The 22,990-nt window shown below is 38.1% G+C and overlaps 1 protein-coding gene and 1 long non-coding RNA gene across 2 annotated transcripts in view; one reads left to right on the forward strand and one right to left on the reverse strand.

The window, feature by feature from the left end:
* The window catches only part of PHEX (phosphate regulating endopeptidase X-linked), a 100,592-nt gene that overhangs the window by 18,723 nt on the left and 58,879 nt on the right, over window positions 1-22,990 (reverse strand). Inside the window, exons 13-15 of the mRNA XM_051794868.1 lie at window positions 17,108-17,185; window positions 15,399-15,502; window positions 8,866-8,924 (exon numbers count right to left, since the gene is read on the reverse strand). Coding sequence (XP_051650828.1) covers window positions 8,866-8,924; window positions 15,399-15,502; window positions 17,108-17,185 — 241 coding nt within the window. The remainder of the gene's footprint in view (window positions 1-8,865; window positions 8,925-15,398; window positions 15,503-17,107; window positions 17,186-22,990) is intronic.
* LOC127474318 (uncharacterized) lies at window positions 18,765-21,558 on the forward strand. Its single transcript, XR_007905807.1, has 3 exons — window positions 18,765-19,003; window positions 20,012-20,074; window positions 21,202-21,558. It is a non-coding gene; the product is annotated as an uncharacterized LOC127474318 (long non-coding RNA).

A 22,990-nucleotide genomic window follows, 5' to 3' on the forward strand; every position in this document is an offset into this window, starting at 1 on the left:
TCTTTTAAGGAGCTGCAATTATGTTGTCCAGGTATAGAACTGAATATTGAATTTGCGCTTGTCTGCAGCAGAGGTAACATACATTATTTACAGAAGGTGTAAACCTTCACTCAGGCTCATCCAGCTATGAAATATGATCAATTGCGAGTTAAGCCATGAGACAAAGTTTTCACTGAATAAGTCATGTGAATGAATGCTAAGAAGCTCCAACACTGAATCCATATAACAGATTGATAATTATTTTACTCAGAGTCAGGATCCATTTTCGGTAAGACATCACTGAGCAAAATACTGGTTAAAGGAGTGGCTCCTGCTTCTAGGTATCTATGTGAAACACCTCTGTAGTTTGATTGCACTAAAGGAAACTTAGAAGTATTTTCAGGCCAAAGCAGAATGAGAAGCCAGTATAATTTAATACACATCCCAGAAAAGTTCAGGAAACTGGAATATATTACTCCCGAGAGGTTTTTGGGTTTTTTTAAGAAAAATAATTATCTAGTTTTGAAACTTATTCTTTGGCAGCTGTTATAGCAAAGGGGTTTTGTTCTCCAGAGGTTAGTAGCACTAAATGAGGGACAGTCTTGTCCACTATCACAAAACTAGAAAGAACAAATTTGGAATTGGCAACACATGGCATCCCTTTTTATGCAATGTCTCCCTCAGGCAAGCATCAACTGCATCATCCTTGGAGGGAGCAAGGATAACAATGTCCTAGACCCAGAAAGTCCTTGAAATTTTAGTAGGAGATAGATCACCTGACAGTTTCTTATTTTGTGCTGGCTTGAATTCCTCAATTTAAGCAATTCCCTTGTGAAGTCTGTTTCTTTTTTGCTTGGCATATTGCACCTAAAAGAATTAATGACAAAATTCAGAGAGCTCATACTAGGCTGCATTTGCAATAAATACTAATGGGATTATTTATATGCCACTGGAGTTCAAGCAAGCTAAAAACTGATCTGAAGGAGTAAGACAGACAGACTTCAGATAATTTCACATCTTAAGGAGTTGGTACAGGTACTGGGAATGTACTTTGAGCTAACATTTCACCATAAATTTAGCCTGTAGTGCACCTTTCTCCCTCTACACAGCCCCAGAAGAGAGACAGAGGCTGAAAGTCTCTCTCTTTGCCCACTATATTGCTAGTGCAGGCTCAGAGCCTACACTAATGGCTGAGTTCCGTCTGTCATAGAACAGCACTGGTGCCCTACATCCATGCATCTTACCTGTGGCAAGGTGGCACAGCCAGGCTAGATGGACTTTGTGCCACTGATCACAACACTTTAGAGCCCAGGTGTTCTGATCACAGCCCTTTAAGCCCATCAGTTCAAGCAGTTTTCAGTCCACCTGACTATCCACTTGAGTAGCTCACTGTTCAGCAGCTTGAATTTGAGAATGTTAGGGGAGACAGTGCTGATATTCCTGCTAAAGAGCGAATTCACATTCACATCTCTCTCCACATCCACTGAGCTAGTAATCTCATTGTAGAAAGCTGGTCAAGAAAACTGCATCTAGGATTTACTTTATCATGTACACAGAGATTGATGTGAGGCTTACTAGCTTGTAATTCCCTAGATCTTCCTTCTTGAAGATAGGAGTGACATTTGCTTTCTTCCAGTTCTCAGGAACCTTTCCTAATCACCATAGCCTTTCAAAGATTACCAAGAGTGGCATCACAACAACATCAGTCAGCTCATAGGCGCACCCTATCAGAGCCCATGGGCTTGTGTATGCCCACTCTGTTTAAATATTCCCTAATCTACTCCTCCTCCACTGAGGGTCAATCTCCTTTGTTACCAGGTTCTCTGCTCTCATTCAGCACTGAGACTACATTTTCTGTAGACTTTCTGCTGCTACAGCTACACTTCTGGAAATGTTTCTTGTTGCCCTTCACATCCCTTGCCAGATTAATCTCCAGGGAGGTTTAGCTTTCCAAAGTCCTGTGTCTGGACCCTTGGACAGTGACTCTGTTGAACTTTCCTCTTACTCATCTTACTGCTCTGGAATGCAGGGGCACTTCAAGCAGTGGAGTACATTCTGGCTTACTGCAAATATTTCACTCTGAAATTATGCTGATCTTGTAGCTCTGACAGTGCTCTACCTGCACAGACTACTTTTAATGTAATTGAAGGTTTCTAGCTTCATTTTATCCATTGTATCATTTTCAGCATCTCCCCGCAGCAAGGTGCTATAAAGCTTGTTAGAATGTATTTAAATCTTGAAGCTTTTCTTTTTCCAATTTTACAGGGGCTTTACTGCCATTAATGAATATAATGAGTACCTTTGTGGTATTATTATACGCATTTTGCAGATGAATAACTTTAAACTTAGTGTAATACTGTTAGTTCACATGCAATCACATTTGATCTGACAGTTCACTGAAACAATGCAGACTAATAATGGATGATGTAACTAAAAACACATGAGATGACTTGCCATATCATGAGGAAATTTGGAGTTCAAATCTAAATATGAATTCAAATGCTATAGTTCAGTTACATTATGCAGTTATATTGCAAGATGTTTTTAACTGAGCAAGGCAAGATCTAGTAAAACCTTATTCCAAGTTAGTGTCTTTACAATTTCCAATAATTAGATCGGTTTGTTTAAAGCAACTTCTGACAGTTTAGTGAATCCCACATGTAAGTAACAGATAGGGCAGACAGCTGTGCTAAACTGTGTGATATACAGGGTACTCTGCCAATTGTTGTACTGGCAATTCTCAGATGTGTTTAAAAGCTGTAATTTGTTTTTTCAAGTATCACTGAAGGAAATGTAGAATTTTAAAGGGATAAGATACAAGCAGAAGACTAACTGCTAGTCAGTAAACAAAGGATATTGAATTCACATACGGAAATAAAGGTGAAGACAGCTAGGGAGCTGGTTAGTTATCTAAAAACAGCACAAAGGGCAGGATACATTTGTTTAAAATGGTTCCACAGACTTGTATTTGGACAACTGAATCTCATCCCAGTGATGGCTTTGCATATCCTGTTTGGCCTCTAGCTGTCAGTCTTGATGGCAAGGGTCTCCTGCAAGTTCTCTCTCAGATACAACACACATGAGAAAACATATCAGACACTATCAAGCATCACAGACAGCTTTGAGCATCTATATGTAGGTGACATGGACTCAAATCCTACACTTAATTTCAAGTTTTGTCCTGTGGACAAGGAGAATAGTAAACAAAAATTGTGTAAGAATAGAAAATATCAATTGTGTAAGGCACAGTAACTGTTCCATGCCATGCATGAATACAAAGCTTAGCTTTATGAAGAGTAGTGAATAAATTCATTAAAGAGGTGAAGGGAAGTGATGATCTTAAAGCAAAGGACTCAGCAGCCTCTGGTTTAATTCTTGGTTCAGTTTCTACTTCACCTTACAAGAGGCTTTTTGCTGCTCATGAAAAAGAGAGAACCCAGTATTTCCCAAACTCAGTGGGGCAAACATGAGGAGAAACATGAGGTAGTTTGTGAGAGGCCAATGAATACTCTGTGCTAAGAGACTAGAAAACTTGTGAGAACATCTGTTTTTTTCAAGAAATTTTAATCTTTATTTTCTGAGGGAAAAAACCTGACTAGATTCCCTAGGAGAGGGGTGAAATAGGAAAAAGAAAAAGTTCTTCTATTTTATACATTCATAGATAAGAATTTCAGGATGAAAAAATAAAGAATGGATTTAAGGATCATGTGTCATCTCACCTGTGACCATAATTAAATAAAAGAGAATAGTGGTCATTAGTAAATAGGGAAAATTGAAAATGAGGGCTCACTTAAGAACATTTAAAGCTTACTTAATAACAGGGCTCGGAAAGTGTTCAGTTCAAATCCGTTATGTTCATTAACCTCCTGGAAACTAACGGCACACTTGAAACTACTTCATCAATAACCTTCCAATTAGTGTGGTTCTTAAGGGAAGAGAAAGTGCCTCTGTGTGCAGGCCCCTTGTCCTCCCCTGGCCACGGCACTGTGTGCTGTTTGCCAACACTCCCCTGCCTCCTGGCAAGATAAGAGTTCTCCCTTGCAACTCACAGCATCAGCAAGCTGCCAGCATCAATATCTGCCTAATGCTTCCTGTAAAGATGATACTTACTGGCTAATATGAGCTCTCATCTCTGGTTTTCTCTATGGATGCTAATTTGAATGCAATTTTTAAATTCTGTTGTAGATTATATCTCCTTCCTGTAACATGTAATGAAGCCACTCTCTAAAGAGGCCTCTTGACTTTCACTAGAGAACTGCAGTACCAGCACAAATGACTTAGAAGGAGTATGGATATAAACTTACAGAGATAATATCAACATTAGTTAATTATCCAATACATCTATTCAAACTTACACCTCATATGTTGCTTATATTTGTCTCAGTTCACTGTAAATCTCCTTTTTCATTATTGTTCACAACCAGTAAATGTTACACTTTCTTATATATTCTAGAAGCATAAGTATGGGAAAAAAAATTAAACACACCAAATGTCTGATGAACAGTTCCCTTCTATCCCTAACATATTCAAGGGGCAATATTTTAGTGCTGTAATGAAATAAAACCTTTTCTTGAACAGAAGTATGCTAGCATACTTTGATCATCACTTATGTCTATTTTCAGCACATATTTGTTGACTGCTCTAGAGTGCATTAAAATAAACTAATCCTTTAGGAATGTGTTTTTGGTGTTCCAATTATGATAATTAAAAAGATAGTATTCATGCTGCTTAGATTATATGAAGTGTACTTAGATACAATTTGAGACTCTAAAAGCAATGACACATACCTGTTGTCCCTATTAAGTACCTATAATTGAGTAGAAATTGGTGAGCAAATGAATAGAAAATTGAAAAATTATCCAAACTAGGATTGAAAAGTTATTAACAACCATTAGAAACATGCATAGTAATCAATTTAAGTCACTTCAAATTATAGAAAAAGAGGAAATAAATAAATAGAACTCACGTAAAGAGAACAGCAGGACTAAACTTGTAATAAGATAAATTATATGTATCATATTTTTAAACTCTGCTCTTTGCAGGACATCTTACCTAGATACAGATCCTTATTTTTCCTTATTTATTCTTTGGAGATATTCAGAGAATTTTTGGTCATTCAAGCTATCAACAGTTTAGTAATGAAAATTAAATAAAGCGATAGCAAACATAAGGCTGCGTCCACTAAAGTGCAGCAAAATTCAGTACATGTACTGCATACATAAGGTTTGCTGTATTCTCACAAATCTAAATATTTTCCCAAATAATCTAGTTTCTATTTTCTATTAATTTTCACTTTTAGTGAAAAAAGACCTTTTCTTCCAATAATTGAGTAGCCAAGTGGTCAAATTAAGAACACTAACAGATTGCATGTACATGAAGATCAAATGGACTTGTATGGAGATTGTGGTGATTTTTTAATGCTTATGTCAGTGATATAGACTACAGAGACAGAAGAATTTGTGATCCTTCCATCAGGAGTGTGTCAGAGACCTTCCTGTGCTCTGAGCTCTGAAAGCAGAAGCATCTGCCTAAAGTTCAGAAGTGATCAGGACCTCCGCATTCCTCTCCACCTCTGCAGGTACCTGATAATTGCTCCTTTTCAGAATCCATGGGTTAAGGCACTGATATTGTTTTTCCTCTAAACCCTTTCACAAAGCCTTCAGTGACTAAACAAGTTGGGAGTTGCTGTGATTATGCTGACATTATCACACAGTACATTTCCATTTTCAAACTAAATGGTCTTAATTTTTAGAATCAACTTTTGGAACCAAGTGTTTTCCAGTCAATGTAGAAACACTGTTTTCCATAATCAAATTCTATTATGTATTTTAAAATTCTTATTTCTCAAATTCCCCTTAGAAAACTCACTTACAAAAAGCAAAAATAGATGAGCCTTGAACACACTAAAATCCAGCTGTTAATTTATGAAAGGACTTTCTTTGTTGTCCCATGACAACATCCAGGTAATAGCACTGGGAAAGAACTTCATCAAAAGTGTTCTATGGAAATAAACATAGTATATCAAGCATACTTACTTGGATTCTGAATTTCAAAAAAAACTCTAGTAGACTAAGAAAGCATGATTTTTTTCTAAAAGAAAAAGCAAAAAGCAACTCACATAGTCACATTCACTCTTCACCCTTATATCACATGCTTATTCATTCTGTCTATTCAATCATGTTGTAGTCACGACCAGATTCCTTCATATAGGGGTAGAAAATGACTTTTTATGCAGATCCCCATGAATCCTTTTTTTTTAAAAAAAAAAGGATTTGACACTTGCCATACCTATTCTTCCTGTGCTGAGGCCACCATAAGTGATAAGCTATCATCAAAGCAGGTTGTTCATCAATGTCATGTCTAAGTTCCTTTGAAATACCTGGGAGAATATTATCTGGTCCTTATATTTGTCACAGTTCATTGTATGAATTTCTTCTACAGTGCCTTCCATTGACACTAGATTTTAAACACTTTCTGGGACTTACCTCTCATAAGAAAAAGCTCCAGGATTAGAAGTTCCCAAACTCTTCCAATGCAATGAATTATCTTACTTTTATGTCTTAGAAACTTTCCTCTTTCAGTGTATTTGAAAGAAGGTTCTACTATTAGTTCTTATGCTCTTAAAAAGTTGGTCCTCAAAATCTTTGTGGGCTTGCTATATGACAACTGTAAATTTCATTTGGTAGAGCTCATGCTTAATTCTTATTCTCAAATTATTCTGGTTAATAGAACTTTTTTTTCCTGTTGTTTAACTAGGCCTTTAAAATGCTACAGCTTTTGTAGCATGTGACCAGTCCCTCTGAACTTTGTATGGATTAGTACTGAAAACACAGCTGCAAAGCAGTAAGGTAGGAACTGCTGAATGTGAGATTTGCCCAGTGAGATTTACCCAGCAAATATATCAGGCAATACGAGTATGCATAGGCTTGCAAACTTCATTCTCCAGCAGAGCCATTCTTTCCCAGCAGCATTAATGGAAACACAGTAGTGATGTGTCAAATATTTAACAGCAACTTCGGACCTGAGAATGTTCCTCCCACATCTCACAGGGCCTCTTCCCCAATAAAAACACACCAGCCAGAAGTGAAAGACTGTGCTGTGCCTTTCTATGACTCTTCCCTCCTGTTGCACATCATTTTTAGGGTACGATTACATTTGGACCTCTCTCTCTGGTAGGAGAGGGTTTTGCTCAAAAAGAGCCACATTAATCCTTTTCCTCTTTGAAACAGTCGTAAAAGGGCTGTGAATAGCACTGTCCAAGCTTCCAGGTCATGTGCTAGCAGAACAAGAAGGTCAGCAGTTACGACTGAAAATACAATTGCCCCTACACCCACGAGTGATGGGTTACATTTGAAAACTCTCTGCCTCGTGACACTGTTAGACACAGTGAGTGTGAAATTCTCAGTGACCCCAGCCGCTCATTACAGTTTTCTCTAATGTGCCATGGCAGAGAAGCTGAGAGCGGAGCACTGCTGCAACTTGAAAGAATACAACGTTAAAGAAGCTGTAACAGTGATGGTTCTCATTTCGTGCTGACAGGGCTTCCTCTCCACTCACAGGATGCATCTCCAGCATCAGTGGTGTCTGGTGCTGAGTTCCTCAGGAAGAGCAGCTGTCGTGCTTCACGGGCACCTCAGAGCTGTGACCGGCTCCGGGGAGCCTCAAGTGCTCCCTCAGATGATCAGCAAAAATGTGACTGCTTAATGATGGCAGGCCTCTAATTAAGGCAGAGCTATCTAAACCTAGAAATAATTTTAATCAAAAGAGCTGCCTAATTATTATACACACTATACAAATGAGGTCACTTAGACACGAAAGAATTCAAGTGAGTGGTCTGAAGGCAACATTGTTTACAAAAATTGGTAGAAGCAGATACCAGCAGACTCAGATTGTCAGTCCCCTGCTGTAACTTCTTCAGTGTGATATATTAATTTTGTGCCTTTCAAAAACTACTTCTCTGCTACCAAAAGAGATCCAGGAGAAAAAGGAGGAGTCACCCAGCAATTTCTGATAGTCCTGTCTCTGGGGACCAAGATCACAGAGAAGATGGCAGCCAGCTTCCAGACCCTGATGGTATAGAACAAGAAGGTTGATTCAACATCCAAAGCTAATAAGAGCAAAGAGAAGTGCCAGGGTAAAGGTGACTCTGTTGTACACTGAAATACTGGTATAGAATTTTAAAGCCCATTAGAAATTCGCAATGCAAAGTCACATTAAACCAAACAGAAATGAACATCCAAATCCATACACATATTTTAAGAACTCAACTCTTTTACCTTATATGTTTCCACACCTGAATTTATGCTATCTAAAACAACCAGTAACTAAAATTAGAATAAGATAGTAATGTACACACAAAATAATTTCATCAAACTATAAAGGTAAGAATTTTAAGTTAGCTTCAGATACCACTCTTTGTGCTTGCATATATTGAACAAATCCACTGGACACCTCTTCTTAGGTTTTCTGGTCTATATCACAGTCTCCTCTAGTCATTTATTGCTAAATATCTATCAATACTAGAGGTCAGAATTGCTATCACTGTATATTTATGGAGGTATGTGTACACATGTTTTTGTTACAGAAAATGGAAGACAGAAAATCTAAGCCTTGACAAAAGTGATTTAAGCTATCATTTGCAATGGACAGAGCACACACACATAGTCACTGCAACTCAGCTGACATCGAGCAACAGGAGTTCAAATCTGTGAGAGCCCTAAGTTTTACAGAACTATCCTCTCACTTAAGTCTCACAGCTGAATTACCACGTTTGAACTTTTAATTTTCAGTCACAAACAACAAAAATGGTACAGCTATTATCTGACGCTTGATACATACAATCCCAAACAGGTACTTTATAATTAGGCTCAGAAATCAAATACTCACTGATCTGGTTGGTCGATGCGCTATAAAAAGCATTTACAGTAGTTGGGCTTGTAAACCACCTGTAGTAAGAGCAAAAGAATATATCTGTCAGTACACTTACTCATGTCTATAAATAAAAGGACTAAAGATAAAAATTGAACTCAGTAGAAGGAATTAAAAATATTAAGGATCTAGAATACATTAAAGCTTAAGTATTCCTCCATTTCAACACATGCTACCTACACTTTCTAGAACATGGAAATCTACTGTTCACTGAGTTTAAGTGCGTACAGTCAATGAATGCTCAACTGGAGTGATTCTTAAGCTTTCCATTACCTAATTTGTTTAATTTCTAGGTGACTACTGTGCTTGAGAGGTCTGCCGTGCTGATGAACTGAAGTTCAGGCAGCAGAGTCTGCTACACTGACAGCAGCTGTGAAAACTCTCTTGGGTGGATTTTAATCATGTGTGGAGAAACTCCCTGTTGAAATTAGAGAGCATTTTGAAACAAGTGTAGTGGTTTCAGAGGCTTTGCTGAACAACTACTTGAACAATTAGGTTTATGCCAGCAACACAAGCTGGTACTTTCTGGGAATGTAAATTCAAAATAAACAGTTTCGTGTTCTGTACCCTACACAATGAACATGGCCATCAGTGTGCTCCTAAACAAATAAACCAAATGCAAAGCATTTCTTCCCGTAGTTTGATTTCTCATACATACTGGAGGAAAATCTAGATTTGAATAGTATTGGACTTCAATGATCCTTGTGGGTCCCTTCCAACTCAGAATATTCTATGATTCTATGAATGGCAAATAGGATTTAAGAATCTCTTTAGCTTAAGCTCATATATATTGACAGTGGCTTCAACCACAGACTGGAAAATCTCAACTGACTTCAGCAAGATCCAAATCACCTCAGATGAAAGCCTGAGTTTAGTGAGCCCAAGATTTCACCTTATGATTTTGTAAGGAAGAACTGAGATAAAAGTAATAAAGATGATGAGAATTAGTGGTTAATTCATAATAAATTAGAAGTGAGTCCAGTAAATCTCCAAACAGGAGCATCCTGATGTCTTTAGCAATGCATTACTCCAAAGTTTTGTAAAGCTACATGAATGCAATATACTTGCTTTGGAAAATTTCTTTCAAAGAGAAGAGATAGGAGCTGCAAAACAAGGAGTAAGATGAAGGAAGATCTACAAGAACATGGAAAATGTGTGATATCAATAACACTCATGTACAAAATCTGTGTTTTAAAATAGCACTATCAAATAAATGAGTCATCTGTAGATCCTGACTCTTTTTCTGACAACTAATGTCCTCACGTAAACCATGTAACAAAGGGAAGAGTTTTAAAATGGCAGCATTTTGTGTTTTATCAATAAATTTAACTGCTTCTCTTATTCTTCAAGCTGAGCAGCTTATTTTACAATGCATCAAATAGAAAAACTAATCGATGAAGGCAACAACAATGCTATCATGTACATATCTTAACCATCCATCACATTATAGGCTCTAATTGCCACAGATAACTCTCCCTGGTTTGTTTATTAGGAGACTGTGAATGGGAGGAGAAGGGGGAGGTTGTTTTCTGGTGTGTTTTCTGTTTTTTTCCATAATAAGGAGATTAAATGTTAGAGGTAATGTAATTAGATAATGGAAAATTGAAGAAAGAATGTGTATGGTGAGGGGATAAAGAAAAAAAATTAGGAGGTTTAATCAACTACATTTCAATGTCATGTTTGTTCAAAGCAGCAATTAGCTGAACTGTTTTGAAGGATGCAAGCCTGCCACATATGCTCTGGGACCTGTTCTCCAGGCTTTGCAGTGGGTCTGGGGGACTGCCCCGTTTCTGACAAGGAGAGAAACAATCTGAAAAGGATCCACCTGAAACACTCAACACTTTAATTTACATGTTACTGTAAGTTTGATCAAAGACACATAGTGTTCTGACTTCCACCTCACCCTGTTGGCTTGTTCTACCTACAATAGCCTTTCTGTTCTCAAAAACAGCAACTTTTAAGCATGAAAAAGGCTTCTGGAACAGTAAATCCTCCCTTTTTGCAAATTCTTCTTAGCCTTTCATTTTCAGTTAGAGAATCAGGGGCCTGAGACAGGTAACAGATACTTCAAAACACACTAATGTGCTTTGCTCTTCTCCCCATCCTCTCTGCTCCTGCAGCCCTGGGGGCTTACCACAGCTAGTTGAAAGCAGGAACCACCACAAACAGTGGTCAAAGAGCTTTTCATTGACAAGTGACACCTCTCTAACAGGACGTTTGCACCCATTTTTATTGAGTGAGGAGCTAGTGACACATGTACTTGTCACCACAGGAACACCTCAATTTGCCCAAGAACAATGGTGAATGCTGTTGACATTTGGTCCACAGTTACTGAGGGAGGACATCACACCATCTTTAGGCTACAGTTTTCTCCATGATATTTTCCTTTCTGATTTAAGAGTATAGAGTGGTACATTGCCAATCACGAAGAGAGGCAACTGGGAACATTTACATTACAGGAAAAAGCTTATTAAACTATTTAATTTCCTGTAAAGCACAAAGGTAAGTTGCAATTTGTTTTCTCAACTTTTTGAATTAGAAGAAATCACTCAGTTTGCTGTTCAACATATGAAGTAAGAAATTTTAAAAAAAATCATAAATAAAGAAAATGAATTTGTGAAAGTACAACGCTTAAGCTGGTTAGCAGTGAAAAGCTGTACAGAGTTGCTGGATGATGGAAAATGTTTTCCCAAGAAAGTACTATTAAAAAAACCTTCTAAATGGGAGGCAACCTTCAAGGTGACTTTCAAAAGTGTATTTCCTGTTCTCATTGTTAATCTGTTTTATACATTTTCTCATGTAGAAACAGAAGATTAGCATCCCAGGCCAGGCTGCCATCTGTCTCCCTTAGGGCTGGGCAAGAAACTGGGATGGTAAAGCTGGGCCCAGCCTTCAGTGCCACTTCACTGTTTAAAACAAGGTTCAAAGACCAGGACAAGGCTCCAGGAGAGACTCCTTTCCAGCCTCTCCTCTCCAGGGCAGGTCCCACCCACACAATTTCTGAGCTCTCCAGTAGTGTCTCTCCAACAGACAACAGCCTACTCAGTGTTTTTCATGTCTGCTCTTCCCTTTTTGCAGAAGGAGCTTTTACAATGTCCTTAACAGCATCCAACACAGCCCCTCTCAGAGCTGCCCTCCTTTGTATCAAACCAAGAGTCAGGGTTTACCAACAACAGTGCGTGGCCAAGAAAAATAGGAATAGGTCCTGGAGAAGACTCAGGAATCCTCTCATATCACAACTTCTTTGTGTCTTCTTATAGGGATACCTGATGTCTACATCCCCAGCACTGAAAGCTGAGTGAAAAATGAATGATTTGTCCAGGTCTAAAAATCTTAGATTATGTCCTCACTTCAAAGGAGAGAGATGAATAATAATGAAGTGGTATGCCCAAGAAGTCCTCCGATGCTTTGTTATTTACAAGTATGATATCAGTGTTAAGAAGGACAGATTCAATCACTGATAAAAAGGTGCATCAGGTGTGTGTTTGTATATACATACAAATATATGTATGAATGTGTATGGCTCCATGGATGGATAAGCAAATGCAACTAAAACTCTGACTCTCCTTTATTTCTCCCTTCCACATGGCAATCACTTCCCTCTATACTGTCTTTCATTTCCCTCTGCTCTAGCTATTTCTCACCTGGGTTATAATCATTGTCTTCACACCTGGTCCTCATCCTCCCACACTGCCCCCTTCCAGCCTCACCTCCTCCATCCACCCTCTCAGTGTAACCAGGGCTGGTTTGTGCACCATATTCCTCAGCACCTGCACAAATCCCTTTTGTTCGTCTCTCTGCTGATACCTGAGCACTTTTTTTCCTGTTCAGTAGAGCCAGCTGTGAAGATGACAGCCATCTCCCCAGCCAGCTGTGACGATGGCAGCTGCATCCAAAGTGGGTGTTGAGGACAGCAAGTTACACCTCCTGCAGCTGTGATGCCCAAGGGGAACCTGGCTCCCAGGATATGCAGAACAGGCAACTTCAGCACCCCAGTACCTTGTCACAGCTCTTTGGTACCAGTAGCTCCCCCACTCACACCCTGAGCAATGCCTCATCTGACTTCCTACAGGCTTCTTTTTCCTGTCAGGCAGATAACTGCTAGGGATGGAGGGAGCAGAACAGAAGACAAAGAATTTTGATAATTACTCCTGCTAGGTTGTTGGTTTTTTCCTCTTTTTAGATTAAAAACCTGTTGAATTTCCAAAATAATTAATTTCTACTTTGATACCCACATTCCCCCTTGTTTTATCAAATTCCTTTATCTTGTATCCCCCAGCTCCTCTGTCCATCCCCTCATGGGGTTTCCCTGGTGCTTTGTGTGAACCCTCATTTTGATTTTCTGTTAGTTGACAGTGCTGAGGAAAGTCATTGCAGTTTGAAATAATACTGTTGAGAAACAGGGACCATCTGCTAAAAGAATATTGTGTTTTACTTTTTGGGTGTAATTACTTTATTATCTGGTAACTTATTTCCTTAAACACTCATTTTCTTATTTCTTTCAGTTCACAACTTTGACAATATTGCAGTATTTATCTCTAAATATAAATGCTATGCTAAAAGCTACTAAACTAGGGAAAAGAAGAAATGAACTAAACAGAAACAAAATCCCAAGGGTAATTATCTATTAACACACCACCAAGCTTCACCAAAAGATGTGTGGTCTTCTATTAAATGTAAAAGTTTAGAAAAACAAAATCAAACAAAGAAAAAGAGAGAGAGAGAAAGAAAGAAAGAAAGAGAGGAAGGGAGAAACAGAAAGAAAATAAGATATGTAAAAGCAACAGAAAGCAGTAGAGTATGATAGTTTAAAAGTGGCAAATGGCTAAAAAGTGGCTGATACTTTTGAGGCCATGCCTCAGACTGGTGACTGGGAGTCATTGGTTTATTTTAACAAATTTTAAAAAATTTACTGGAGGCAGCAGTGACTCTTGTGCCTCGCTACCCCTCAGCAGACAGAATGGCACCACTTTCAGGGCCCTTTTCTATCACTGAGTAGTTGCAGAGACAGAATAATCTCCCAGCAGGAACCCTAATTATTCCTCCCCACCAGGGCTCAGGTGGCATTACCTCCAGTCCTACAGAAGGCAGAGTACATAGGTGTGCTAACAAAGGAAAGAGACCAAAAATCAAACTGCCACGCCCAGGCCAGAATGTGCCCTGAGGGATGACAAGAAAAGCTCAACAAAGGTGATGAGAGGGCTGGCTATTACATGGTCCTGGAAATAAAATGGTAAAGACAAACATGAGAAAGTGTTCCATCTTGGTAGTGGGCAATCAGATAAACCCTTCATTTTTTAAGCATACTCATGCCACAGTTCTCATAGTGCAGTCCTTGAGTCAGGGACTACCTACCAGTTAATTTCCTTACAGAGGAGTTTTCCCACCATGCCAAGAATCTACACAGTCTGTATTAGTGCTGCCCCAATGCTGATCACGAGGAGGAGGTTGCTGATCACAATTGCCATAGAGGGGCAAGTGTTATTTCACTGCTCTCATGGAACTCTTGCTCTGAAGAGAATATACTGTCATGATCTAGTCCTGACATCCAGGAAAATCCCTAAAATGATGCCCTGGGATTAACCAGTGCAATGTCAGAGAAAGCAGTGACGAGAAGGTAAAATTCAAAATTAAAATTAAGGTATAAATAGTCCCTTCAATATATAGGGCCAAATTACAGCACTCTAACTGGCATGTCCTGCTAACATCCTCTACCTTCCTCATGGACAACACAGAGCCACCTTCAGAACAAGGTATGGCTCAGTTTCAGTAGGATTTTCTGGAGTCCTAAGGAAATACCAGCACAGGAGCTCAGCAGCAGCACCAATTTCAAAGTCTGTGTGTAGACGGAGTCATTTTTAAGTATCATGATTACACTAATTAGGTTCTGCTTAGGTTTTAATTTGCATTTTAAGGATTTGATTACCCACCAGTAAAAAAAGAGACTGATTCTCTCATGTATTTTATGACAGTTTGTGACACAATCTGCACTCTTGTGTTTACAAATAAATAAAAATAACATATGTAAATTAAATTATGTTTCATTCTGTACCATTGCTATCAACAGCAGGTAACTAACAATGCTGATTCATATTACTAATAATAACATTCTTATAATAACATTCTTACAAAATTTATTTCATAAATCCCTGCTGTACCATTTCAAACTCTAACTGTGACCAAGAGACATAATCCATTTTTAATTGCAATTCAATTACCCCTTTTTTCATTAAATTAAGTTTGAGCTGCAAGAATATGACTACTGTACATTCAAACAGGGATACCTAGAATTAAAAAAAACCAACAAAACACGTCCCCCAGGAGTTTCTGAATAACAGGGGGGTTTGCCCATAGGCTTTTTGTATCATAATATGTTGCCATGTATATAATTCTATTAAAATTAATATATAATAGTATTTGTCCTATAAATTAGATAATATAAATTAAAACATTGTTAGAAGAGTATGTAAATTTGCCTTTTGTCTACTCACTCTGTTTTTGGAACTTCTTTTCTAAGCCAGTAGAAATCAGATTGGGCTACGTATTTGCGAGTTTGCAACACATTGCCAAAAAAGTCACTTTCTGTAAACTTCAGCTGTATGGATAAAGCACAGACATTTTAAAAGCATATCCAAAGAAGCAAAAGCTGTCATAAAAAGCATAACTTCTATTTTTTACAAGATAATCACCTAATTTTTCAGCAATTATGGAAGCAATTAGAATTTTCACATTTTGGTAGGAAGAATAGATATTTTATGATCTTAGTTAAAACACAGAAGTGGAACAGATGTACACAAGGGTCTGGAACGCTGGAAAGGCTCTTTCCTGTGCAGAGAGGTGTTGAAGAAATCATAAGCACCTAACAATGGATTGCAGATGGAACTTCTCTTTTCCAGGAGGAAGTAGGCTTACTTTTATTTTTAAAAGTGCATTTTAAAATCACTTCTAACAATGTCACAAAGTCCCCCTTCTCAGTTTGCTCTACATTTTATAACAAATACTTCATACTCTGTGCCCTCTGAGGGTTCTGCCACTGCTTTCTTACTGTTTCTCACATTAAATATATACAGCCATAGGGCTCTGTGCTTCTATAAATTTCCAAATCCAATAGCAATTACACATACACATACAAATAACCATGCAGGCAAAAGGGATGTTAATAGTTCATAAACCCAGATGATATCCCTGTCACCAGCTTAAAGCAATCCTAGGATTTGAGAGGAAGTTGTATTTCAGATGTAAACTATGGTTTTGCAACCACGATTAATAAGTATTTTTCACCAGACATTGCCACTTATCTGGGCGAATGCTTTGTCTCATTACACTGTCTTCACAGCACCATCTCACCCTGTACTTCCCACAAAAAAGGACTAGGCTGGTAGAGTTGGTTCTTTAAAGTTTTCTCAATAAACTAGGTCTCTGTTTAGTGTTTGTTCATGTGTTCTGGCAAAGATGACCATGTCTCTTTGTTTTACTGGCTCAGGATTGAATTTAGGGTTCTATTTTGCCTGTGACTTCCAGTAATACAATTCATCACATGTGTGCCACAGTTGGAAAATGGTAACATATTGTTATTGTTGTCACTGATGATGATGATGATAACAACAACAACAACAACAACAATAATAATAATAATAATTTGTCTTCCTGCCTTACTTAGGCTGAACAGGTCAGGAAGGAGTCCCCACATAGTATCTTTGCCCAGCAGCCAGCACAATAGGCCCATACATTGGTTAGGACATCTCGACAAAATTATAAGCAACAATCATAAATAAAATTCATAGCCTGGAGAGCCTATATAGGGCATCATAAAGTGTGATATTCTGAGGTAAAATGCTTGTTGTGTTTTTGAAAACCATTATTTTGAGAAGAAATGCTTTTGGTTTGTTTCATTTTTATAACTAAATACCAATTACAGTGTATGTTTAACCTTTAAAATGCTTTTTATCAGGAAGGTTCTTTGCACCCAGGTGCATTTTACTCCCCACAAGCCTCATGATCTCATTTAGGCATGCCAGCATTGACAATTTAGATATGAAAGCTAGCACACTTAATTAAAAAATAACATAAAAATAACCAGGCAAGCAAAACTCCAGATGCATGCCAAACAAAAGACAAGCTTTGATTTTAGACAGCAGTGAAACAGAGCAAAGAATAGCTGCAATATGTAAATGAAGAAAGCTGCAAGTCTGACACTTACTGTTTTGATGTCTTCATTAATATATGTGTCATTCATTATAAACTCAGGGTAACCAACTTTCGCCATAACTGCTTTTGCCTTTGAAAAAGAAAATGAGAAAAAAAGTGTTGACAGATAGAACCACTTATCAACATACAGCTTTTTTTTTCCCCTGCTCTGTTTCCATTTTGCATTATTATACTTCCCTAGAGGCATCTTAATTTAACTTCAAATCAACTTGCCTACAAGGTAAAATTGGTACCACAAATGAGCTCAGCATCACAAGGCAGAGGGTCCAGATTCTGTTGTTAGATTATCACAGTGGGTCTGTTGTTGCCTGCAGAGCTTTTGCGTAGTTACAGCTATGTGTTTGAGTGCAAAATCTCAACAGCTGACTTTCCCTACCAGTTTTTGTGTTAATCAGATGGTCAAATGTCTGTTTTTACAATGTTTTCCAAAGGACAACAGAAAATGGTCCATTTTGCTATGGCACAGTAGCTGGTACATATTCAACGCTTAAAACAGATTTGATACACAGATGTGAATGAATCTTGGTCCCAGCAAATGCAGACTGGTGTATTTCTACTGAGGGCCACTTCTATTTGCATCTGAAGATGGGCACACACTCTTCTGAAGGACATTGTGCTTTCCTAAAACTACAGGACTAATTTTTGTTTCATTCTCCAGTTTTTGCCCTTTCCCTAATGTTAGTAAGGGTGTTAAAATAAGACACTTCACTTTTCATTAACTTTGCTTTTTTTAACTCTTTTAATCATGACTTGGTCCCAGTATTTATGCACAGCCTGTGTAAACACTCCAGTGTGAAGTGATAGTAGCTGTAGATGAGTATTACCACTTTGTAAATCATGGTGTGAAGGTATAAACAGCCTGAGCATTCTTCTCACAAAAACACCAGCAGGCCACCCTTACACCCAGAATCTATGTGGAAACAGAATTTTCCAGAAGAAAAGCAAAAGGATACAAAAAGATAAGACTACATACCAAGATGTGAAATGTGACAATCTGTAAAATAAATTAAAGCTATGATGGACTAAGCTTTCATTTTGTATGTTTTCAGGATGCTGAGTGTATTTTCCCCATAAGTCTTTGGAATTTCCTCCACCCCTCAAAAAGCACTCTTCTGGACATTTGTTCTTCAAACTCAGATGTCAAAACTCAAATGAATATTGCAAGATATGAAATGCAATAAATTAATTGGCCTCTAAACCAATTGCAGATGTACCAACCTTGCATTCTGTTCTCATGAGCAGAGCCTGGACCCCTCTGGGGTCCACCAACTTCCATTTCCCTCTTCAGAGGGTGACTACTCAAAGGAAGATTCCCTTTCCTGCAAAATTATATCCTTTCTCCCTTCTGCCCCTCCATAGTATCTCAATACAACAGGGCCTCCTATGACAGCCAGAATTAGAAATGGCTGTTCCACTACTGTAAGAAGGAACCTGATGGAGGACTCCCTCCATTTATCCAAAATAATTCTGTCTCCTCTTTTATTTTACAAGAAGAAAGGCCTCTTTGCTTCAAACTCCTTCAATTTTTCAATCTCATTTCCAATCCGGTCATAATCCTCCATTTGTGACATCACAATTAATTGTGGTTGAGATAATTAAGATGTCACAAACAGACGACAGCAACTTCAGGTAGGAAATTAGCAGCAGGAGCAGATGATCTCTTAAGCAAGAAAGATCCCATTGTCATGCAAATTGCTCTAGTGATAAAGAAAGCAATGGAAGAAAAATGCTGAACGGGGAAATATGAAATGAGCCAAATAACCTCTCAATAGAATGTTTTCTCAGTTTTCCAGAAGGTTTAGCAGTCTTTCAAGATATTTTAAATGCTGTGGGGAGGAGGGAGAATAAAAAGCTGGGGAGGGAGCACTATTCATCTGCAAGTTTGTAAGTAATCAGGAGTGTCTAATTTTTTTCCTAGTGGTGGTGTCGGGTCCAACTGACTGAACTTTGCAAGGAACCGCAAAATTTTCTTTACCATTTTCCATGTATTAATTCCAGTTAAAACTATTCTTGAAAAAGGAAAGAGCAAAACTCATAAATTTTAATTTCTGCTAAGTCAGCTGCTTAAATGAGTTTGGTGAATCTCATGTTCTGCGTGAGTTCCAGAGTACCTGTCTGAATCACAGTAACCTTTGTGTTGAATCTACTTAATTGAACACCTTAAGATTTGAATTAAACAGATTTAATTTAAAAATTGACTTATATGATGAAGAATAAACCCTTTAAAAACAATTTATAGTGCAACATTTAAAAAATCAACAGTGGTTTTAAATCAAATGTAAAGATTAACTGTCAGCATTTTACTAACAATTTAGTCAGTACAATGTCGATCAAAAATTTTTGATTCTGTTTTGGCATATAAAAGAACATTTTTTGTTTAGAGCTAGATTACATCCTTTAAAAGCGCTCTTAATTCGTATACTGTCTTCCAAATAGAAGCAAATAAATTCATGCCTCACTGGCTGTAAATGCAAAGAGTATAAAGCCAGCCTAGATCTGGCAGTGCTTCTTTGCTGAGATGGGCTCTGCCCTTAAACACATGGTGCTAATTGTCTGGTTGTTACCAAAGTAATGTCCATCTCCACCACATGGACATTTTGGGATCTTTGTGGAATATCTGCCACATCCCTCTCACTCTCTTCTACCACAGCAGCCCCCTGAGGGTAGCAGCTTGGGACTGCCAAGTTTTGGCCCTTTTAGACCTCACTCTTTAACCAAGCATCTCTAAGGGTGAAGATGATGCCTCCAGGCTCCTTAATAGCTGGTCTGACATAGGTTGAACTAAAGATCAAATATAATCACATAATCTCACAAGTAACCATATAATTAACTTTTTTTAAATTTTACTTTATTGACACTTAAACCCTTTACTCTTTTCATGGCCCTGCTGCATTAGGAAAGGAAGATGGGAAGAGTTCTTCAGCCAGACTGCCTCAGGAGAGCTGGGCACACTTGTCAGGTGACACATACTTTTGCTTTGTGACATGAAATTGAGATTTCTAAACAAGAGAATAAAATAGTTGGGCACTACTATACTATGAGGTATTCTTTTATAAAGGCTATATAAAACCCTAGTAAATAACAGAGTTTGTATTGGAGAGACTTTTGAAAGTAAACTCAAAAGGTAATGCTGCTTCCGGTACTTTGATGCTTTATCAATGTCTAAAGCTGCCTGTATTTTGTAGTATAGATAGATAGATAAGGGGGAAATGTTATTTTATTGCATTTGTTACTTAAAAGTTCTTATCACAATATTTGTGGTTTAGAGATCTGAGCAGATAAGACAAAGGTGATGCTGATAGTGAAGGATGTGTGGCTCTTGGTTGGGGAAAATGTTTCCTATGGCCAAAGCAAAACCTATGAGAGGACACAGGAAGCCCTCTGAAGTCCTCGATAATCCCTCCAATTGGGATTTCTCCTAGGAGCTTTGCATCAGGTGCAAACCTGCTCAGCTGAGCCCCACACACAGCCCAATTTATTTACACAACTGACAAGGTAGAAAGTATCATACTGGGAGCAGGTTTCTGAATTTGCATGTTGGAAGTCTTGTTTCTGTGTCTATCTTCTCTGTTCACTTGTGTAATATTTAACAGCAGTTTGAAGACTCCTTATTTATACAGCACAAGGAAGTGGAAATCTCTTCTACAATTGGCTTGCTCTTTGATAATGATGTCAGTATTTTCCCCTTGATAAGATTAAAAGTATGTTTAAGGGACCAGCATTCCCAGAGGCATCCATATGCATACAGGGAACTCAAATGAAATGTGACAAATGTACAGGAACCAGCCATGTGGCAATTGCACATGAATCCACCATAAACACACCATGCACAGTTTTATGGTTTAAAGGCTCATTTAATTCCTTTTTCTAATTTGCATATTAAATAGCCACGTGTACAGGAAGAAAAAGAGTGATGGGGTACTTCCCCCAGCTATTGTTAAGTGCTCAGCCTATGTTGGGCTGTTGAGTAAATTAAGAAAACTCATCACTGCAGTACTCTTCTGTCACTGACAGCAAGAGGCTCTCACAGGGGGTGACACAGAGAAGCAGCTCACTTTAGAGTAAGTCATGATAACTGTTTTCCAGCCCAGCAGCCAGAGAGAGCAGGCTCTGAGGCAGAGGACCCAGAATGAGATTACTCCCTCCACCTCTCATTATGCATGGAAGTTTCCCCACTGACTTCAACAGAGCTGAGATTTTATCATCAGTGTGTCTTTCTGTCACAATGAGAGCGCTGCTATTCAGTTTACTACTGAGACAATATAATAAAAGACCTTTCACTCTTGACTTAACAACTTGCCAATGTGGGAATGCACAGGTATTTCAATGCTCCAAAGCATCCTAGTTTCCATTCTATTCAAATTCTCACTTGACAACCAAGTTTGCGAGCCATTTGAGAGCCTTTTTTGCCACTCAGAGTATGATCTGGATATTTTATATGCTAGCAACACTAAGTACTGACATATTGTACTTACTGTAAAGAAAAAAAAACACAACACGTATCTCACCCCTGACAAAGTTTTATGAGTCTGACACAGATCTTCTGTATATCAACTTGACTCAAAATAACTTTGTGAAGATCATTTTCAAGCTTCTAAATATATAAAAAATTAATACAATTACAGTTCACTGAAAAATTAGCATGAAATACATTCTGAAAGCTAAAATCATTCACGGCAAAGTAATGTTCCATTTAATTACAAAGATTAATTCAGCCTTTATGTACGTGTCTGGTCATTTCATTTTTCATTGAAAGCAGATAATTCAAGAGCCATCTGGTAAAACTGCTGCATAAATATCACTGCATCTAACTAGGTCTTATGTATAGAAAAACTATGAAAATGGAGTTATGGATCTTGGCAAAACACAGAAAAGTTCCAACACAGGGCTAAAGCCCAGTCCTACGGATGTCAGTAAGAAGTGACCCACTGATTTGAGTGAGAGATAGACTGGGCTCACCTTAATGATGCATAGTATTTCCTTTGTGGGGCCACATGAAATCTCAGGGATTTGCACATTGTCAAATACAATCAAAAGTGAAGTGTCAATTCAAACATGAACACTTGGCCTGAAATGGCAATTTTTAACAGTACTTGATCTGCAGTGAACTGTCTGTAATCCATACTCCAGAATATAGATAATCATTAAACTATTTATTTTTAAACCTTGGCTTTAACTGTCCTCTTTTATTTGCATGTCACAATAATAAAATAATAGAAACTGAGTAGACTTCAGGAGCTAGTGTTTCATTTAATAATAATTCACATACCACCACCTCACACTGCACCATAACCATCCCCTATGTATTACAATAATTGTTTTGAATGCTCTAAAATAATTGATTATGAAGACAGAAAATACAGTTCTCATTCCATTCTTGTAATAGCTTGAGGCCAGGGGAAAAAAAATAAATCTAGTGACTTAAGTGAGTAATGACACCCATCACATACACATAAAATTGCTTTCAGTTAAATACACATTGTAGTTTCAAAACCAGATGAGTCTATTTAACAGCTTTGTGCTGCCAAATGAAAAAATGCGCTAGTTCTCACTCTTCTTCCCTGTTCCTCTCATCTCTGTCCATACTTCTGCTCATGCTGCTTGCACCCACAGTCTCCAAAGGCTGCCTCAGCTCCTTGCCACATCTTTCTGTGAGACTGCTTTCTGTGAAATTCACTACCACAGCAGGAATCTAACCAAATATTTCCCCAGCCAATTTTCCACCAGATCAGTGAGCTGAATTACTCACTACTGCATGGAAAGACCCAGCAAGTGCTGGAATTGCACAAGAAATTTTCTGGGGACACACGATGTGGGAAAGGGGAGAAGACTTATGTGATACACTAGTTACCTCCTCCTCTGAATCATGTTTTGA

The sequence above is a fragment of the Manacus candei genome, unplaced genomic scaffold, assembly GCF_025592945.1.
Source record: "Manacus candei isolate 608988 ecotype Guabito, Panama unplaced genomic scaffold, ASM2559294v1 h1tg000041l, whole genome shotgun sequence".
NCBI lineage: Eukaryota > Metazoa > Chordata > Aves > Passeriformes > Pipridae > Manacus > Manacus candei.